The sequence below is a fragment of the Cnephaeus nilssonii genome (genome assembly GCF_951640355.1).
Source record: "Cnephaeus nilssonii genome assembly, chromosome: X".
Lineage (NCBI taxonomy): Eukaryota > Metazoa > Chordata > Mammalia > Chiroptera > Vespertilionidae > Cnephaeus > Cnephaeus nilssonii.
The window spans coordinates 87,008,111-87,029,263 of record NC_137071.1 but is presented as its reverse complement, the minus strand read 5'-3'; the positions used below and the strand labels follow the sequence as shown (position 1 = coordinate 87,029,263).

Below are 21,153 nucleotides of genomic sequence, written 5' to 3'. Positions count from 1 at the left end.
ATATTACTTTTTCTCAACCTTCAAATGTTTAATACTAGACAGAAATCATTTTTACCAGAGGAATATTAACTAGAGTCCACCTAATTTGACAATTAGGTGGTTACTGAGCACTGAGAGACTCAGTCTTAACAGAAGCTGGATTCCTGTCGGTTTAAGAATGAATAAGAAGTGAAGACATAGAGACAGGCCAGCATAGTCTACAGTTTCAAAAACTTGTCTATAAATGGGAGAGGATGTAAGAAAGTGACCCAGCATTTTTATAAAATGAGGGGAAGGATCCAAGGGAAAGGATGGAAACAAAGTTCTGGAGAAGAAAAGAAAGAATGTCTACTGTGCATTAGATCTAGCACACACATCCTCTATTTAATCATCAAATAAGCTTTGTGAGGTAGTTAGAGTATCTCCTTTCTACAAAACAGGTATCTGAGGTAAAGGCATTAAGAATTTTGCCCAAGGTTCTACAGCTAGTAAGCTACAAAGTCAAAACTGATATCCAGGTTTTTCTCAAAAATCCACACTACTATGGACAGGAAAATAAACTAAATTCTCAACAATGACATGAAAAAGAGGTTAAAGATGAAAACAAGCTGACAGGTAAGGGAAGTATGAGATGGTGAAAAGGAGTGAATTCACATTTCTTAGTCTCTAAAGTCTAGATGGAGTAAGAAACAAGGTCATCTGCTGAAAGTGAGTGGGATACTAGTGGGCACAGTAAGAATGAGGTGAATGTAAATGTTTGAAATAATCACTATGCATAATGGAAATATCCATGCCATTAGAGGGGTCAAAATAAGGTTGAAAATCATAAGACATTCCTAATCCATTATCTGAGAACAATCTCTCCCTTCTCTGAACTCCCATCATTCTTACTGTTTATTACAGTATGAGCTATAATATAAATACAAGGTAGTATATGGGCTAGCTTTGTACAAAATTACTCCACACAGGGTAATTAGTTTTTGGGAAGCAAGACCGATGCTTTCTAACTCTTCATATGCTACCATAATACCTATTTACAGTGTCAACCCTTGTATTTTTCCTCTGTGTTTTAGGAGATAGCAAACAGGAAAAGAGCAAGAGAACAGTGAGAATAAAAACCAAGATGAAGATGATCATGCTAAAGCAACTGTTTGCTTCACATTACCTCTCTGCTTCAAAGAACTCATTGCTTTCCCATTAATTATAAAATAAAACCCAGATGTTTCAGTATGACATAAGGCATTCCCATAATCTGGCCTTAACTGTGGTCTCTAGACTTGCCCTCAAACATTTTGCACATTAATCATCTCCGTGACTTTCTTTGGTTGTTCCTTTCCTCTCCTATCTCTGCCTGCCCAAATCTTACCCATTCATCAACATATTTGGCAGTGTTATCTCCAATAAGGGTTTAATCTTCAACATGTACAGGGAACTCATACAACTTAACAAAAGGAAGATTAACAACCCAATAAAAAAATGGACAACTGACCTAAATAGATACTTTTCGAAAGAGGACATAAGGAAGGCCAAGAGACATATGAAAACATGCTCAAAGTCACTAATCATCCAAGAGATGCAAATCAAAAGGACAATGAGGTACTATTTCACACCTGTCAGAATGGCTATCATCAACAAATCAACAAATGACAAGTACTGGCGAGGATGCGGAGAAAAAGGAACCCTCTTGCACTGCTGGTGGGAATGCAGACTGGTGCAGCCACTGTGGAGAACAGTATGGAGTTTCCTCAAAAAAACTAAAAATCGAACTCCCATTTGACCCAGTGATCCCACTTCTAGGAATATATCCCAAGAAACTAGAAACACCAATCAGAAAGGATATATGTACTCCTATGTTCATAGCAGCACCATTTACAATAGCTAAGATTTGGAAACAGCCTAAGTGCCCATCAGCAGATGAGTGGATTAAAACACGGTGGTACATCTACACAATGGAGTACTATGCTGCTGTAAAAAGGAAGGAACTCCTACCATATGCAACAGCATGGATGGAGCTGGAGGAGCATTATGCTAAGTGAAAAAAGTCAGTCAGAGAAAGATAAATATCACATGATCTCACTCATTTGTGGAATATAATGAACAACATAAACTGATTAAAAAAACAGATCCAGAGACAGAGAAGCATCGATCAGACCGTCAAAACTCAGAGGGAAGGTAGGGAAGGTTGGGGGTAAGGGGGAGAGATCAACCAAAGGACTTGTATGCATGCATATAAGCATAACCCATGGACAGACACCAGGGAGTTGAGGGTATGAGCGGGGTGGGGGGGGGGTGGGAGAACAAGGGGGGATAAGGACACATATGTAATACCTTAATCAATAAAGAAAAAAAGAAACCCAGCTCAGATGCTACTTCCTCCCTGAAGTCTTCCTCATTCCTACCCCCAAGCAGTCTCCTTTTGTGTTCTTACAATAGTTTCTAAGTTTACTTGAACACTTATTATATTACATCCAATTTCCTCCTCTACTAAGATGTATGCTACTGAGAGCATGGATTGTGTTCTGGTCTAGGGTATATCCCACAGCCTTTATTATTAATGTACGATACTTAATTCAATTGAAAATGCTGGAACTTAAAAAGTGATACCTAGAGTCTTAAGCCTCACTCTCTGTCCCATGGTGTTTACTCAACTTTTTTCAGCTTCTAAAATCTACTTTAAAAATCACTATTTTTCTTCTACTAACTATAGTTACCAATCTGTAATTTACCCTAAGAAAAAAGTCTCTTTTAAAGGTGATCTCCTGGCTTGTGCATTGACACTCAACCACTGTGAAACACTGGCCAGGAAAGAAAAAAAATTATTAAAAGGGGGAAAAAAGCTCTAGTGGAAAAAGTAGAAACATTTCAAACTTTCAACAATAAAAACAGCTAGACACATGTGAAAGACATTTGCTTGATGGAAACTGATATGTCAAATGAAAACAGTATTGAAATATGATGGAAATCTAAAAATGGTAAAAGACAAAGGTAGAACACAAAATTCTATCTACACTACAATTAGGAAAAAGAATATGCAAATAGGTGAGAACCAGAGGAAATGCTGAAAAATCAAGATTGCTGTTTGTTACAGTGCATAATTACAGGCAATTTCTGATTTTAAAAAAAAGGTACCACTCGAGGATATGTTATTATTGATTTGAGAGAGAGAGAGAAGAATGGAGAGAGAAACAACAATGTGAGAGAGAAACATCGATCGGTTGCCTCCTGTGTGTGCCCCAACTGAAAAGCGAACCCACAACCTAGGTACGTGCCCAAATTGAACCCGCAAACTTTTGGTGTATGGGTCGATGCTCTAACCAACTGAGCCACCTGGCCAGGGTGGCACCATTCATTTTTTTTATGTTGATACATAGTACCACAATTTCTCCCCAAAAGAAAAAATGTCCTTTTAAAAGAAAAAGTATGATCAATATTGAAATATGCAGTCCATTAGATTTTTAAATTCCATAAAGGTAGAACAATGGATCTCCATTGGGGGTGAGTTTGTTCAACACCCTCCTTAGACATTTGGTGATGTCTGCAGATATATATATATATTTTTTTAATTTCTTTATTGATTAAGGTATCACTTATTTGTCCTCATCCCCCCATTCCCATCCCACATCCCCCCCCACACATGCCCCCACCCCTGTTGTCCTTAACCGCTGGTTAGGCTCATATGCTTGCACACAAGTCCTTTGGTTGATCTCTCCCCTTTACCCCCACCCTTCCCTACCCTCCCTCTGAGGCCCGACAGTCTGATCCATGCCTCCTTGTTTCTGGGTCTGTTCTTGTTCATCCGTCTATGTTGTTCATTATTTCCCCTAGATGAGTAAGATCATGTGCTATTAGAAATACACTTAGAACCGAAAATGAGACAAGCAATAATGGTTATGGTGACAGGCAAATGAATCAGTGTGTAGTGAGTTTCTTTCTGGGCCAACAGTTCTTTTGAGACCCAATTTCAATGTCCAACAGTTCTGGAGATATTTTTGGTTGTCATGATGAGGTGGGGAAATCTATTGGTATCTAGTGGTGGGAGCCGGGGAGGCTGCTAAATATCCTACAACGCACAGAACAGTCTCCTCTTCCTTCCACAAAAGAATTAGCCGGCCCCAAATGTCAATAATGTCATTGCTGAAAAACTCTAGTGTAGAGAATGTGTCATCTTGTTGATTTCTGGAAACCTAATGGCTAGAACAATGCCTAGGGCGCAGAAAATACTCAACATAAATGAATGAACACACACCATCCTTTCTCCTTGGGGTTTATCCTGATACTGTGAACTACCCCATTGTCAAACTTTTTATCTTGTGCTCAGTCTCATCTAATAAGCCAAATTCTAAAGCTTCATAGGATCAATTCTTTATAATGTATCAAAGGCACTATGAGTAATGACTTCTTATAACTTCCAACTTCTAAAGACATCAAAATTTGCTACATGGAGTTTCTAATACCTTTAACACTTGGTAGTAACCTGAAGAGTAGTTATAACTTATTTTAATACAAATCCTCTCTAATAAAATGGTAATATGCAAATTAACCATCACCCCGCTACATAAGCCACGCCCACCAGCCAAGCCACACCCACCAGCCAATCAGGGCGAGTATACAAATTAACCCCAATCCAAAATGGCTACAGCCACAGAGAGCAAGGTTTCCTAGGTAACAGAGGAAGCCAAGCTTTCCTCGAGCTGTTGCAGGCCTAAGCCTCCACTCAAGCTACAAAGTTTCAGTTATAGAAAGTAAACAAATTCAAACAAATGGCGGCAGAATGGAGCTTGAGAGAGCAGGCCAGGGTTGCCGGCGGCAACAGGGGAAGCAAAGCTTTCCGCACACCCTGGCCGGGCTCACCCACTTAAGGCTACAAAGTTTCAATTGTAGAAGGTGAATTAACTGCCCCAGAAATGGGTGCCGCCCCAGAAATGGCTGCCGCCCCAGGCTACAAAGTTTCAATTGTAGAAGGAAAATAAATTCCAGATACCAGGGCCTCCCCTTGGGTTGCCAGGGGGCGTGGCCGGCCTGCAAACCACCACAGGCCCCTCGCTCAGGCCACCCCACACCCCAAGGGAACCCCCACCCTTATCTGTGACACCCTTCAGGGCAAACCAGCTGGCCCCCACCCGTGCACCAGGCCTCTATCCTATCTAATAAAAGAGTAAGATACAGATTGATCATCACTGCAACACACAATATAGCTGCCTCCATGTGGTCAAAGATCCTGCCCCCATGTGAACACAAGATGGCCACCACAAGATGGCCAGCAGGGGAGGGCAGTTGGGAGGCACCCGGCCTGCAAGGGAGGACAGTTGTGAGGGACCAGGCTTGCAAGGGAGGGCAGTTGGAGGTGATCAACCCTGCAGGAGAGGGCAGTTAGGGGTGACCAGGCTGGCAGAGGAGGGAAGTTGGGGGCAAACAGGCTGGCAGGGGAGCAGTTAAGCATCAACCAGGCTGGCAGCAGAGTGGTTAGGGGCAATCAGGAAGGCAGGCAGGCAAGCAGTTGGGAGCCAGCAGTCCTGGATTGTGAGAGGGATGTCCGGCTGCCCGTTTAGGCCCGATCCCACCAGGATCGGGCCTAAACGGGCAGCCGGACATCCCTCCAGGAGTCCCAGATTGGAGAGGGTTCAGGCTTGGCTGAGGGACAACCTCCCCCCGCCCCCCGTGCACGAATTTCGTGCACCGGGCTTCTAGTACAAGCATAAAAATAAAGACACATTATAAAATATTTTTCTAAGTACTGTTTCAAATCAGAGGGGAAGGAGGCTGGGGGAGGTTGAAGAAGGTAAAGGGAGTCAAATATATGGTGATGGAAGGAGACTAAACTTAGGGTGGTGAACACACAAAGCAATATACAGATGGTGTATTATAGAATTACACACCTGAAATTAATATATCTTATTAACCAATGTCATTCCAATAAATTTAATAACAATTAAACAAATAAACAAATATGGTTTCAAGAATAAATTACCAATTATAAAATGACTTTTAAAAGCCTGATGATCTTCAATCACAAATTCAACAGACTCAAGGAACATTTCTGAACATCCACCATGTACAGACCATTATACTATACTTAATATAGAAAATTTTCTACTTTAAATATACCATGTAAAAAATAAAATAAATAGTATGGCTGGTGTGGCCCAGTGGTTGAGCATCGACCTATGAATCAGTAGGTTATGGTTGGATTCCTGGTCAGGGCAATGCCTGAGTTGTGGGCTCCAGCCCCAGTAGGGGGTGTACAGGAGGCAGCAGATCAATTAGTCTCATCATTGATGTTTCTATCTCTCTTTCCCTCTCCCTTTATCTCTGAAATAAAAATAAAATCAATAAATACACCATGTAAACAACTACTAAACTTATATTGACATAATATCTTACCACATCTTGTTTCAATTCTCGTACAGGGGACTCATTTCCAACTTTGTGTGCAGTGTTCTCTGTTTCCTATTTTAAAACAAGAGAAACAGAGACCAAATGATAACATCCTTTCTTTAAAACTGTTTAAAATGGGTACAAATTAGAATATACAGCATTAATAAATCAAACACCCAGCCCAGCTGGTGTGGCTCAGGGGATGAGCATCGACCTATGAATCAGATTAGGGTTCGATTCCTAGTCAGGGCACATGCCTGGGTTATGGACTGGATTCCCCAGTAGGAGGCATGCAGGAGGCAGCCGATCATTGATGTTTCTATCTCTTTCCTTCTCCCTCTCCCTTCTTCTCTAAAATCAATAAAAGCATATTTAAAAAATAAATAAATCAAAGGCCCATAAAGGGCTCAAATGTTTGTATACTGATAGATGCCCAGAGGTTTTATGCCAATTGGGACAATATGGTTTGTATAAGAAGGTTATCAATCAGCAATTTTTAATTTTTCAACTGCAACAGAATATTTTCCTTTAAAAGTGACTTTTTAACCTTAATAAACTGTGCAGCAGGGATGGAAAACGTCTGACCCGCAGGCCAGATAAGGCCAGCAAAATCATTTGGTCAGGCCCTGCCAAGCCATTAGGGGTGAGTTAATTAAATGTCTGATCAAATATAGTAGGCTAACTTTTAAGGTGCTAATTTTGTATGGCCTGCGAATGATGTTATAAATATCCAAATGGTCCTTGCCAAAAAATAGGTTCCCCATCCCTGCTATACAGGAAGATAAGAACTACTAAGTACCTTCATAGCCTAAAAAGATTAAGGATTTAAGCAAGAATAACAGAGTATTGCTGCATAAATATAAAAGTATATAATGCAGAAAACCACATTCAGACAATCGTTTTCTTTAAAACTCTATATTCTTTAGATAAAAGGAAGCAAGACTTAACCAGAAATTAAATGAAGTCCCCAGAACAATAGATGAACGAAATTAAACCCACCGAAAATACATATATATCTACGTATACATTCATATACACATACGTACATATATATATATATTTGGAAGGTTAGAGAAGGTAGAAGTGGATACTGCATTTTTGCTAGGAAAAATTTTTGGTGAAATAAGATAACCATACATTTGTAAATCATAACACCATATTTTTCTCCATCTTAACTTGTCTTTACATTTATAGAATACAGCAATTTGAACACTACTCCTAATACCGAGAAAAACAACAACAACCCTCTTCATAATTCTTGGTGCACACCACAGACTTGTTAAAGAAGGCCACTATAAGCATTTTTTAAAATTTTATTTCACTATAAGCATTTTTTTGTCAGATAAGTGACCTAAGACACATAAGGATGTATGTAAGTATTAAGGTAGCACTTCTACAAAGTATTCAGATGTTACCACAATAGGCTCCATGATATAGTTACTCCAGAGATTATTATAATGCTAAAGATACAATGTGCTAGAGAAATTTCTGTAGGACTTCTAATATCTTAAAACTGAAAAGCTATTTCATTGAATTCCTTCTAGTATTTGGGGAACACTACCAATCTTACATAGATTCTACTAGAGAAAAACTGTTTCATGGAATTTTAAGTGTTAGATAAAATTCAAAGTCTACCACAGCCCAAGAGGGCCTAACATGATATTGCCCCTGCCTCCATCTTTGACATCTTCTACATTTTCACTCTCCCTCTCCCACCAATATCCCACAATTACACTTGATGGCTCTCTACCATCCTTAGGGTCATAGCTCCAGTGTTATTACATCAGAACAGCCTTCCCTTACCACCCTAAAATAGCCTCACCCCCTCAACTTTCAATCACATTATCATATTTTCTTCTTTGTACTATCATCATCTGAAACTACCTTGTTTACTTATTTTTTTTTCTCTTCCCTACCCCACTAGAATGTTAGCTCCTTGTTTGTTCTGTCTACCACTACTTACCCATCACCTAAAACCGTGGTCGGCAAACTGTGGCTCGCGAGCCACATGCGGCTCTTTGGCCCCTTGAGTGTGGCTCTTCCACAAAATACTATGGCCTGGGCAAGTCTATTCTGAAGAAGTGGCGTTAGAAGAAGTTTAAAAAATTTGGCTCTCAAAAGAAATTTCAATCGTTGTACTGTTGATATTTGGCTCTGTTGACTAATGAGTTTGCCGACCACTGACCTAAAACAATGCCTGGCAAAAGTAATCATTTGTTGAATGAATGTTGAATAATGCATGTTCTGACTTCTCTTCAATTAATACACATATCTTAAGTTTATATATCCTTTAATCGAATACTGGCATTAAACTTATTATAAACACCTATAATCAAAAGCAATTAAAGGTGGGGAAAGAGTTAACTGGAAAAAGGTGGTCAAAAGGTACAATCTTCTAGTTAGAAGATACATAGGTACTAGGGATGTAACGTACAACACAATGGCTATAGCTACCACTACAGTTTAATATATAGAAAAGTTGTTGAGAGTAAAAAGAGTTCTCATTACAAGGAAACATTTTTCCATTTTTTCTTTCTTTTTATTGTATCTTTGTGAGAAGGTAGATGTTAGCTAAACCTATTGTGATAATCATCCTCTCTAATAAAATGGTAATATGCAAATTAACCACCAATCCGCTACATAAGCCACGCCCACCAGCCAATCAGGGCGAGTATGCAAATTAACCCCCATCCAAGATGGCTACAGCCACAGAGAGCAAGGTTTCCCAGGTAACAGAGCAAGCCAAGCTTTCCCATAGCCGTTGCAGGCCTAAGCCTCCACTCAAGCTACAAAGTTTCAATTATAGAAGGTAAACAAATTCAAACAAATGGCGGCAGAATGGAGCTTGAGAGAGCAGGCCAGGGTTGCCGGCGGCAACAGGGGAAGCAAAGCTTTCCGCACACCCTGGCCGGGCTCACCCGCTTAAGGCTACAAAGTTTCAATTGTAGAAGGTGAATTAACTGCCACAGAAATGGCTGCCGCCCCAGAGGGAGCAGCAGGAGGCTTGGCTCCGCTCCAGGCTACAAAGTTTCAATTGTAGAAGGAAAATAAATTCCAGATACCAGGCCTCCGCTTGGGTTGCCAGGGGGCGTGGCCGGCCTGCAAACCACCACAGACCCCTCGCTCAGGCCGCCCCATGCCCCAAGGGAACCCCACCCTGATCCGGGACACCCATCAGGGCAAACCAGCTGGCCCCCACCCGTGCACCAGGCCTCTATCCTATCTAATAAAAGAGTAATATACAGATTGATCATCACTGCAACACACAATATAGCTGCCCCCATGTGGTCAAAGATCCTGCACCCATGTGGACACAAGATGGCCACTACAAGATGGCCAGCAGGGGAGGGCAGTTGGGAGGCACCCAGCCTGCAAGGGAGGGCAGTTGGAGGTGATCAACCCTGCAAGGGAGGGCAGTTGAGAGGGACCAGGCTTGCAAGGGAGGGCAGTTGGAGGTGATCAACCCTGCAGGAGAGGGCAGTTAGGGGTGACCAGGCTCGCAGAGGAGGGAAGTTGGGGGCAAACAGGCTGGCAGGGGAGCAGTTAAGCATCAACCAGGCTGGCAGCGGAGTGGTTGGGGGGTGATCAGGCTGGCAGGCAGAAGCGGTTAGGGGCAATCAGGAAGGCAGGCAGGCAAGCAGTTGGGAGCCAGCAGTCCTGGATTGTAAGAGGGATGTCCGACTGCCCGTTTAGGCCCAATCCCACCAGGATCAGGCCTAAACGGGCAGTCGGACATCCCTCCAGGAGTCCCAGATTGGAGAGGCTACAGGCTGGGCTGAGGGTCAACCCCCCACCGTGCACGAATTTCATGCACCAGGCTTCTAGTTTCCTAATATATGTAAATCAAACCATCATGCTATACTATTTAAACTTATACAGTGATGTATGTCAGTTATATCACAATAAAACTGGGAAAAAGGAAACAAAAAAACAGTTAATGTATGTTAGAAAAACACCTTCAACTGTATTACAAATTAAGTATAAGTATCCAATTATCCTCCAATAACTGTTAATTAGTAGGAAAATCAGAGGCATTGTACAACCTACTTCCATGGATATTTTCCCTAAATTAACCTAAGCAAAATTACACACTAAAAATTCTTGTACCTCATTTTAATTTGTTTGAATTAATTATAAAGATCACAGATTACTATTGTCACACTGACCAAAACTGCCAAGCAGTGATTAGACTTCTATTTTATTTGGCTTTAATAAAACTCTCTTGGACTTTGAACTTTTGAAAGCTATCAACTCATATAAGTTAAACTGCTATTAAGTCATAAGTCTAAAGGAGTGATATGGAACCTACCAGAAGATACAATCTCTAGAGAAGTAAAATTGAAAGATTTCTTAGTAAAATCTCATTTAGTATATCTACATTTGGTACAGCTATCCTATATAATAATCCTATATAATAAAAGGCTAATATGCAAATAGACCGAACAGCAGAATGACTGGTCGCTATGTGCACTGACCACCAGGGGGCAGACGCTCAAGGCAGGAGCTGCCCCCTGGTGGTCAGTGCGCTCCCACAGGGGGAGTGCTGCTCAGCCAGAAGCAGGGCTCATGGCTGGTGAGCGCAGCGGCGGTGGCGGGAACCTCTCCCGCCTCCGAGGCAGTGCTAAGGAGCAGGGAGCCTGGCTTCTGGCTGGTGAGCTCAGTGGCAGTGGCAGGAGCCTCTCCTGCCTCTGCAGCAGCGCTAAGGACCCCTTGGGGGATGTCCAACTGCCGGCTTAGGGGAGCAGGCCTAAGCCGGCAGTCGGACATCCCCCAAGGGGTTCCCCTGGACTGAGAGAGGGTGCAGACCAGGCTGAGGGACACCCCCCCTAGTACACAAATGTTATGCACCAGGCCTCTGGTATCTATATAGATATGCATAGATACATATATATCTACCTACATATATCTATCTATATATGTCATATATAATTCTCTCCCAGTACTAAGATCCAGGTCCTTTCCCTAGCACCTCAATCAGGCTTTGGGGATAAAGCAATGGAAGCCAAGTATGTGCTTACAGACAACTAATACCAAATTAGCTAGACTTGAGACAGTATTCATTTATTACCCCTTCTGGATTTGGACTGCCCCATTACTAAAGCACAGTACCTACTAAATCCCAGCTTCCCACCATCAGGCCATTTCTCTAACCTCTATCTATCACAACCTCAGAAACACACTTCCTTTAAAAAGTGTGGCAGATAATTCAATTGCTAGCAATTCACACCACATCTATTTGTGTTGGATATCAGAGTGCTGCTTGTACGCTCCTTACATTACTGAGTTATAACATTTGAGCTTTTAAATTTTAACAAGCATATCCAATAAAAGACTAACTCAGTTTCACAAATTATTTGTACAAAAGTGATCTACACTAAAAAACAAACAGGAAACAATTCTTAAATAGCTGTCATAGTCATCCATCCAGTCCTATCAACACTGTCTCTTTGTTGCTCTTATGTCTTGACATTCTAACTGCCTCTTAACAACTATCTCTCTGCACTTAGTCTCTTTTCCTCCAAACATTCTTCCACCCTTCTACCACGTATTTTTTGTTAATTCCTCAGCAAAAAACCTTGGAGAGCCCTGGCTGGTGTGTTCAGTGGTTAGAGCATCTGCCCATGCACCACAGGGTTGTGGGTTCGATTCCAAGTCAAAGGCACCTACCTGAGTTGCGGGTTCAACCCCCAGCCCTGGTCAGGGTGGGTGCAAGAGGCAACCAATCGAAGGATCTCTCTCTCTCTCTTCCCTCCTTCGCTTCTTATCTCTAAAAATCAATAGAAAAATATCCTCCGGTGAGGATTAACAACAACAAAACAAACAAACAAAATAATAAACAAGAAAACCTTGGAGAGCACAACTGTAAGACATGTAAAAATTGATGTTTTAAATGTCTTTTTTAAAAATTTTAAAGCCCAGAGTTTTAAGCTGACATTTAAGGCTCATTAAGTCTGGCCCCAATTTTCTTTTCCAGCATTCTATAACTGAAATATTTACATGGTCACACCAGTCTTTTAATGCTCCCAGCAAATTCTGTCTTTGCATATTAATTAGTTCATACTATTGCCTAACATACAAAGCTTTCTCAATTTTTCTCTATCACCTATGCAAATCTCTCTCAATTTTCAAAGCCCAGCACAAGTTCTACCTCCTTCCTAAAACTTTTCTCTGCTATTCCAGATAACAGTGCTGTCACAGTCACTCTGTCTCTCCCGTCTTCCTCCAAACTCCATGTAGCACTTTGGGTCTATTCTATTCTATAAACATCAATACCTCATATGTCATCTCTTCACATACATGTTCTTCTGTAAGATTATAAAATAATAAAATATCGATACTACATCAAATTTTTATTGGTTTGCTTAAGCTATCAATCAATACGCTGTGTGTACATAATATGTACTCAATAGTCTTGAGTACATCCATGCCATAGAATACTACTTTACAGTGAAAGAAACAAACAAAACATTGATACATGCAACACCTTGGATGGATCTCAATCCTTTCAGCCAATCTCAAAAGGTCACACACGCCCTGCCGGTGTGGATCAGTCAGTGGTTGAGCATCAACCCAGGAACCAGGAGGTTACTTGTTTGATTCCCAGTCAAGGTACATGTCTGGGTTGCAGGCTTAATCCTGTGTGGAGGGCATGCAGGAGGCAGGTGATCTTTCTCTCTCATCAATGTTTCTATCTTTCTATGCCCTCTTCCTTCCTCTCTCAAAAAAAAATCAATAAAAACATAGATATATATTTAAAAAGGCCACACACTACATGATTCCATTTACAGGACATTCTCAAATGACAAAATTATAGAGATGGAAAACAGATTAGTGGCTGCCTAGGGTCATGGATGATGTGGAGAAGCTGACAGGTGTGACTTTATAAAGGGATAGCACAGGGAGTTCTTAGTGGTGATGAAGCAGATCTACATCTGAAGTATGGTGGCGGTTACACAAATATACACATGTAATAAACTGACATAGAACTACATACTCTATGTAGTTCCATAGATTGAGATCCATACACTGTCAAATTCCTGGCTTTGATATTGAGCTATAAATAAAATATAAGCACTGGGGAAATGGGTTAAGGATACACAGGATTTTCTCTGTACTGTCTTTGCAGCTTCCCGTGACTACCATTAAATGAAAAGTAAAAAATAACAATATCCAACTTCATATTTAGCTACTAAATATGTTGTCTATCTAATTTTATTTAAGGACAATCTATAATTACAGAGATAAAGTAAATTCCCAAAACCTATTTCACCTAAAAATATCTGAGCTAAATGGCTTTTAAAACCTATCTACACTAATAAAAGAGAAACATGCAAATTGACCGTACCTCCGCTACACCCCAGCCATGCCCACCAGCCAATCAGGAGCGAGTATGCAAATTAACCCAACAAAGATGACGGCAGCCATGGAGCTGGAGCGAGCAGGAGGCTTGGGTTACCCCGGCGATGGAGGAAGCCAAGCTTCCCGCCTGCCCTGGCTGGCCCTGGCCTCCGCTCAAGGCTACAAAGTTTCAATTATAGAAGATAAATAAATCCCAGATACTTGCTTCCAGCTGGCCCTGGCGCTGAAAAAAGAAAAAAAAGAAAAAAAGGAGGGGCTGGAGCCTGGATCACCCGGGGGGGCGTGGCCAGCCTGAAAACAGCCCTCAGCCCCTCACCCAGGATGGCCACACCCCCATGGGGTGAAGGTCCCCACTGGGGGGCTTGACCAGCCTGAAAATGGCTCTCAGCTCTCACCCAGGTCGCCCCACGCCCCAAGGGAACCCCCACCCTGATCTAGGACACCCTTCAGGGCAAACCAGCTGGCCCCCACCCGTGCACCAGGCCTCTATCTATACTAATAAAAGGGTAATATGCTAATTAGACTGGGAGACCTTCCAGGAGACCTTCCAGATATTCTTCTGGACAAAGCCATGGTGGCGGGGCCAGGGTAGAGACGGTTAGAGGCCAAGAGGGGAGGGCAGTTGTGGGTGATCAGGCTGATGGGGGGCGGGGCTGTTGGGTGTAAGCAGACCAGCAGGGGGCCCTGTTGGGGGCGAGCAGGATGTCAGTGGGGGTCAGTTGGAGGTGATTATGATAGTGGGGGAGGCAGTTTGGAGTGAGCAGGCCAGCAGGGGGGCAGTTGGGGGCGAGCAGGCCAGTAGGCGGAGTGGTTAGGGGCAATCAGGCAGGCAGGTGAGCAGTTAGGAGCCAGCAGTCCCGGATTGTGAGAGGGATGTCTGACTACCGGTTGAGGCCCAATCCCTGTAAACTGGCAGTAGGACATCCTTTGAGGGATCCCAGATTGGAGAGAGTGCAGACCGGGCTGAGGGACACCTCCCCCCACCCCCCGTGCATTAATTTCGTGCACCGGGCCACTAGTCTATAATAAAAGTGTAACGTGCTGCCGAAACCGGTTTGGCTCAGTGGATAGAGTGTCGGCCTGCGGACTCAAGGGTCCCAGGTTCGATTCCGGTCAAGGGCATGTACCTTGGTTGCGGGCACATCCCCAGTAGGGGGTGTGCAAGAGGCAGCTGATTGATGTTTCTCTCTCATCGATGTTTCTAACTCTCTATCCCTCTCTCTTCCTCTCTGTAAAAAAATCAGTAAAATATATTTTTTTAAAAATAAATAAAAGTGTAATGTGCTAATTAGACTGGACAGCCAAATGACCTTCCGGACGTCCTTCTGGACAAAGCTGGGACTGTGAGGGCCGAGCCCTTTGCATGAATTTTGTGCATCAGACCTCTAGTAAGCATAATAAAGAGCAATGATCTCTGGATATGGGGATTGAGAACATGAGGAATGGGAGGGGATTTACATTTTTCTTTATCTACTTTTGCACTGAGCAAATTTTAACCATGTCTGTATACTACTTAAAAAATATATATATATAAAAGAATTTTTATAAAACATAAGGAATAAAGAATTATGATGTAACCTTTCTTAAGCACTCAATTTAAGAAAAAGAACATTGTTACTATTAGTTTTCAAGTCTCTTGTATATCCTTTTCCATTTCCATTACATTTGTTGCCTCTTAGAGATGACCGATATCCTAAACTTTGTGTTTATCATTCTCCTGCTATTCTTTATAGTTTGACTATGCTTGTAATTCTAAACAATATATTATTTAATTTTGCATGCTTTTGAATTGAATATAAATGGACTCTTACTGCATATATTTTTCTGTGAGTTGTTTCCACCCCCACCCCCCATTTAACACTATGGTGCTGAAATTCATCCATGTTATTGGATAAAACTAATTCATTCATATCCATTGCTGTAGAATATTCTATATAAATATACCACAATTTATCAAAGAGACCAATATCCAATGTGTATAAAAAGAAGAAAAGAAGGTAGGGACACTGGAAGTGGAAAAAATAAAGCATGTTTGAGATTATAGATACATATGTCTAGACATACACAACACACACAAACATACAAACACACAATACAGTACATATCCCATTTGATATAAAATATCAAAATCAAATATCTATTTGGTGATATTCCTGTAATTAAAATGGCTCTCAGTGATATAATGTCTTTATACCAAACTTTTTGCTTAGATATAAGGCTGGGATTGATTTTTATGTATGGTAATGATGATAATATAGGTGCCCATAAGCAGTATACAAGTGTTTTGGTTATTCCACATTTTTGCCATGCAAGTATTACTTTTGCAATTAAAACACACACAAACACACATAAATACAAGTATTTTATAGTGTTTTATTCTAAAAAGTATAAACCAAATAAAATTAGAAATCTAAAAAATACTTATAGTCCTTCCATATAGCACAATATATAATTACCATATTTTCTGGCGTATAAGACGACTGGGCGTATAAGATTTTCCTGGGTTAAAAAGTCGTCTTATACGCCGGAAAATATGGTAAATATCTATGCAGCTTTGAGCACAAGTCACTTCACCTCTAAGATGGAAATACCGTATTTTCCGGCATATAAGACGACTTTTTAACCCAGAAAAATCTTATATGCCCAGTCGTCTTATATGCCGGAAAATACAGTAGTTATTTTACTATCTGATCACAAAGACAATATTACTTAGCAAAAAATAATAAACAGAAAGCAAAAGCAAGAAAATGAAGAATTACATAAAAGAGAAAAATGAATGGAAAGCGTACATTTGTAGAAACATAACTTTTAGAAAGTACAACTTACCTTTAATGTTGAAATTCCAACCTTTTCTGAAGACCTGTTCAGAAATAAAAGCAAGGTGGCATTGAATAGTGCAGGTGAGAAAGAAAATACTTCTATACACTTATTAAAGACAAGTTCACATTTTTAAAAACATGTATATATTTTGTGATTGAAACAAGTCCCTGTGCATATAGAAAAATGTAGAAAACTCACAAATGAAAGAAAATTAAACTGACCCATAATCTTACCACATACAGATTTGAGTATTTTTTGTCTTCCCAGATATATACAGGGTGGGGGCAAATGTAGGTTTACAGTTGTTCATATGAAAAATAATACAATAATTAATAAAATACTAATGCAAGAATAAACTGTTTCATGTACTCACAATTGTAAACCTACTTTTGCTCCACCATATAATTATAATTATAATAATAAAAGGGTAATATGCTAATTAGACTGGACGTCATTCCGGAAGTCCTTCAGGACTAAGCCAGGGCTGGAGGGAAGCCTGGGTCCCAGATGCCAGAGGGAAGCCGGTGCCAGCAGCCAGGGGAAGGAAGGCCTACTCTTGGCACGGTTTTCGTGCATCGGGCCTCTAGTATGACAATAATAAGCATTTCTGTAAACAAAATTTTGTACTCTTCCATGATAAATTTCTTTAAGATAAATTTCACTCGAAGTAGAACTGCAGGCCAAATGTTCAGCATTTTGAGAGACTTTCAGATTGCCCTCCATAACAGTTGTACCAATTTACACTCCTACTTTTCTGAGTGCATGTTTCTTAGTATCCCTGCTAAAAATAAGTTTTTTAAAATTTCACAAATTTGATAGACAAAAGTATATCTCATTGTTGTCTTAATTTGGTTTGTAGTGTGTATGAAGTTTTTTACGCATTAGACCTGTACAGTGCTTTTGAAGAGAGTAAACCACTTTTGTTCCTGCTAATTTTTCTACTGTAGCAATATTCTATTCTTAAACAGACTATTCCAGGAATAATAATTTTTAAAAGTAAATTTTCACCAATTATTTTCATACACCCCTGACATATTTTCTTCAAATAGAAACAGTTTGATATCCACTACAAAGCATACCATTATAGCTGCTTAGTATATTTTAGGGTTATGCAGTAACAAACACTTTTAAATGAGTAATATTACTATGCCATTCTTAATTTTTTTTGTTAAAATGCAATGATCACAGATGATACAACTTTGTGTTGAATGGCACCTTCAAGATAATCTTTCCATACAGCTTCTGTTTACAGTTAAAAACTGAGGTGCCAAGAGATTAAGTGACTATCCCCAAAGTCACATATTTAGGGGCAAAACAAAGAAAAGCATTGAGTCCTACTACCATGCTCTTCACATGCCACACTGAGTAAATCCATGTTTAGCAGAGGAATCCTTGACCTTTAATCAAAACATAAGTGTGATAAAAATTACTTTTGCCATTTAACAGAAAATAAACCCCTATATTCAACAAACATTTATGGAATACCTACTATGTACCAGGGACTAGAGATATGAAAGTGAATAAAACATAATTCTAGTTTAGGGGGGTTTAAGGCGTGTTTTACAAAGGTAGCTGTATAAAATGGTGCCTGCCCATTTAATTGCTGTGCCTGGACAATATAATTTCATATTAACAAAGGACAATTTTCAGAAATGATAATTTTTATATTCCTAATTATTTGGCTTCTCTGGAAAACCAATACTACTATGTAACAAAATCATGTTTATCCAGATGATTAGGACCAAGTACTCAGATTTTTTTAAAAAAGAAACTCCACACAAAGGATAGCTACAATAATACAAGTACAATGAAAACAACAACAAAAATAAGAAAAACAAAAATCTTGAAGGGGGCTCAAATTTCCATGTGGCACATATTCTAAATGCCAATCAGGGGGAAAAATCACCTGCTATAGAGGCACAGAGGTAAGAGGAAATAAGATTTTAAAAAACTTAAGCCCCATGTGAAGTAGAAACGGGAAGAAAAAAATTCTGCCTTCTCCATATCCCTTATTTTGAAAAAATCTGACCAGATTTTCAGATGCCTGTCTAAACAAACAAAAACAAATAAACAGAATAGGGAGCCACATTTATCTTCTGTATGTAACTGGTTCCATAAAGAGCACTTTCTGGCTATAGATTCATAGGATCTAAGTTATGGGCCAATTGTTGACACACGTAGAAATATTCTAGATTGCTTCTGGTGGGGCTTTACATATGGCTGTGTACAAACTACAAAGAGTAATTACAGTCAAACCTCAGTTCTCGAATATCTCCCATCTCGAACAATTTGCCTCTCAACCTGACAACCCTTTTATGCTGATACTTGTATGATCAGTCCCGTGTCTCTCGGGCAACAAAGGAGAGTCTGAGTCAGTTTACCACTAAATCTCGCGCTGTTAACATCCCAGGAAAGTGTGCTGTGAATATTTTCGTATTTTTATGCTTCTGCTGCTGATTATTATTAAATTTTAATTTTTTATTGTATTTTTTTCTTTTATTGAATTTTCATTTACATTTCATGTCCTTTTTGTTTTTAAAGTGTTTATCTATAGATTAAACAGTACATTAGACATGTACTGTATATAAGAAAGGCTAGCCCTTAGCTAGATTGGCTGGGTGGATAGAGTGTCGGCCTGTGGACTGAAAGGTCCCGGGTTTGATTCTGGTCAAGGGCACATGCCCGGGTTGTGGGCTTGAACCCCAGGAGGGGATGTGCAGGAGGCAGCTGATCAATGATTCTCTCTCATTATTGATGTTTCTATCTCTTTCTCCCTCTCACCTCTCTGAAATAAATTAAATATTTTTTAAAAAAGTAAAGGCTAAAACAAGGAATCATTTGGGGGTCTAGAACGGATTAATTCAATTCACATTACTTCTAATGGGAAACAATGATTTGGTTCTTGAACAGACTTCCAGAATGAATTAAGTTTGAGAACTGAGGTTCCACTGTACTTCCATACACATATATAGTATTGATTTTTTACAGAGAGGAAGGGAGAGGGATAGAGAGTTTAGAAACATAGATGAGAGAGAAACATCAATCAGCTGCCTCCTGCACACTCCCTACTGGGGATGTGTCCACAACCAAGGTACATGCCCTTGACCGGAATCGAACCTGGGACCCTTCAGTCCGCAGGCCGACGCTCTATCCACTGAGCCAAACCAGTTAGGGCCCACTGTACTTCCTTTTGAGAGACAAGAGGACACAGTGAAAAGAGCATGGGTTTTTGAGCAGATTAACTTACTGAATATTGTTTCTACCATTTACCCTATGTGAGATCTTGACCAAATTAATTTCTCCAGACCTCAGTCTTCTCCTCTGTAAAAGGGAGTAAAACCACCTACTTCACAGGAATACTACAAGGATTGAGAGAATACATGGGGCACACATAATAGTAGTTTCTTCAGCAGCTTTGAATTGCTCCATTGAAACTCAAATGATGAACTTCACTAAGTTTCTCCAAGTCACTTTGGCAGTCTGTCAGTAGTGGGAAGCCTGAGGTCAATTTCTGGAACACAGAAAAGATACCCGAAAGCCTGTCAAGCTCCAGCCCACTTAACAGAGAAAACGAAAAACAACAACAAACAAACAAACAAAACAGATTATACTGAGCTGATGATTAATATGGGATCCTGCTTGCATTTGTTGAGGTCGTTAACAAAAAACTAATTACAAAGACACTCATGTTCGAAATATATTTTAAATGTTACTGAATGATTAAGCACTTGTTAGGTAGGTAAAACACTTCAGACTACTATACTTCTTCCAGTCTAAATAAGCCTAAAATTGTCTCTAACAGGGTAGTCTGTAAGAGCAGAATTCTGTTATGAGATATTTTTTATCCATTTATAGAGCATTAGCATCAAGTAAAAAGTAAAAGCATGTTCATAACATTAAAAGTTAGCTAAAATGATTTGTATCATGTGCAAAGATGAGAAAAGAACAATTCACTTCACAGTAAGAAACAGTAAATCATTATTTAGTATTCCCACAGGAAGCATTCCTAATAGGGCCCTTGTATAAAGCAAGGTTTCAAAAACTGTGCTAAGACTTGACTTGCTTTAGCTTTAGTCCTCACAACTTTCCTGAGATAGTTATATTACCTTCACTATTTTACACAGTGAAAAACCAAGGCATGGGTCAGATTAAGTAATTTAAATTGTACTGCTAGTAAATATTAGGGCCACAATTTGACCCTAGGCAGTCTGACTCTAGTGCCCACTCTCTCAAATACCTTGGAATGTTGCTTCCTTTCTAGGTATTAAAAGATGATGGTTATAAAAATACTAGAGGCCCGGTGCATAAAATTTGTGCACGGGGGTGGGGGTGGGGGTGGTGTCCCTCAGCCCAGCCTGCACCCTCTCCAATCTGGGACCCCTGTGGGATTGGGCCTAAACCAGCAGTCGGACATCCCTCTCACCCCTCTCACAATCCGGGACTGCTGGCTCCTAACCGCTCGCCTGCCTGACTGCCTAATTGCCCCTAACCGCTTCTGCCTGCCAGCCTGATCACGCCCTAACTGCTCCCCTGCCGGCCTGATTAACACCTAACTGCTCCCCTATTGGCCTGTTCGCCCCCAACTGCCCTCCCCTGCAGGCCTGATGGCCCCCAACTGCC

At 40.5% G+C, this 21,153-nt stretch overlaps 1 protein-coding gene across 2 annotated transcripts in view; it reads right to left on the bottom strand.

Moving 5' to 3' along the window:
• Positions 1 to 21,153, bottom strand: part of WDR44 (WD repeat domain 44) — a 103,864-nt gene that overhangs the window by 54,340 nt on the left and 28,371 nt on the right. The window contains exons 2-4 of one of the 2 annotated variants that reach the window (XM_079765279.1): positions 19,925 to 20,044; positions 16,540 to 16,573; positions 6,361 to 6,426 (exon numbers count right to left, since the gene is read on the bottom strand). In XM_079765279.1, the coding sequence (XP_079621405.1) occupies positions 6,361 to 6,426; positions 16,540 to 16,573; positions 19,925 to 19,962 (138 nt within the window). In that variant the 5' untranslated portion in view covers positions 19,963 to 20,044. The remainder of the gene's footprint in view (positions 1 to 6,360; positions 6,427 to 16,539; positions 16,574 to 19,924; positions 20,045 to 21,153) is intronic. The other variant, XM_079765278.1, reaches the window with a different exon arrangement.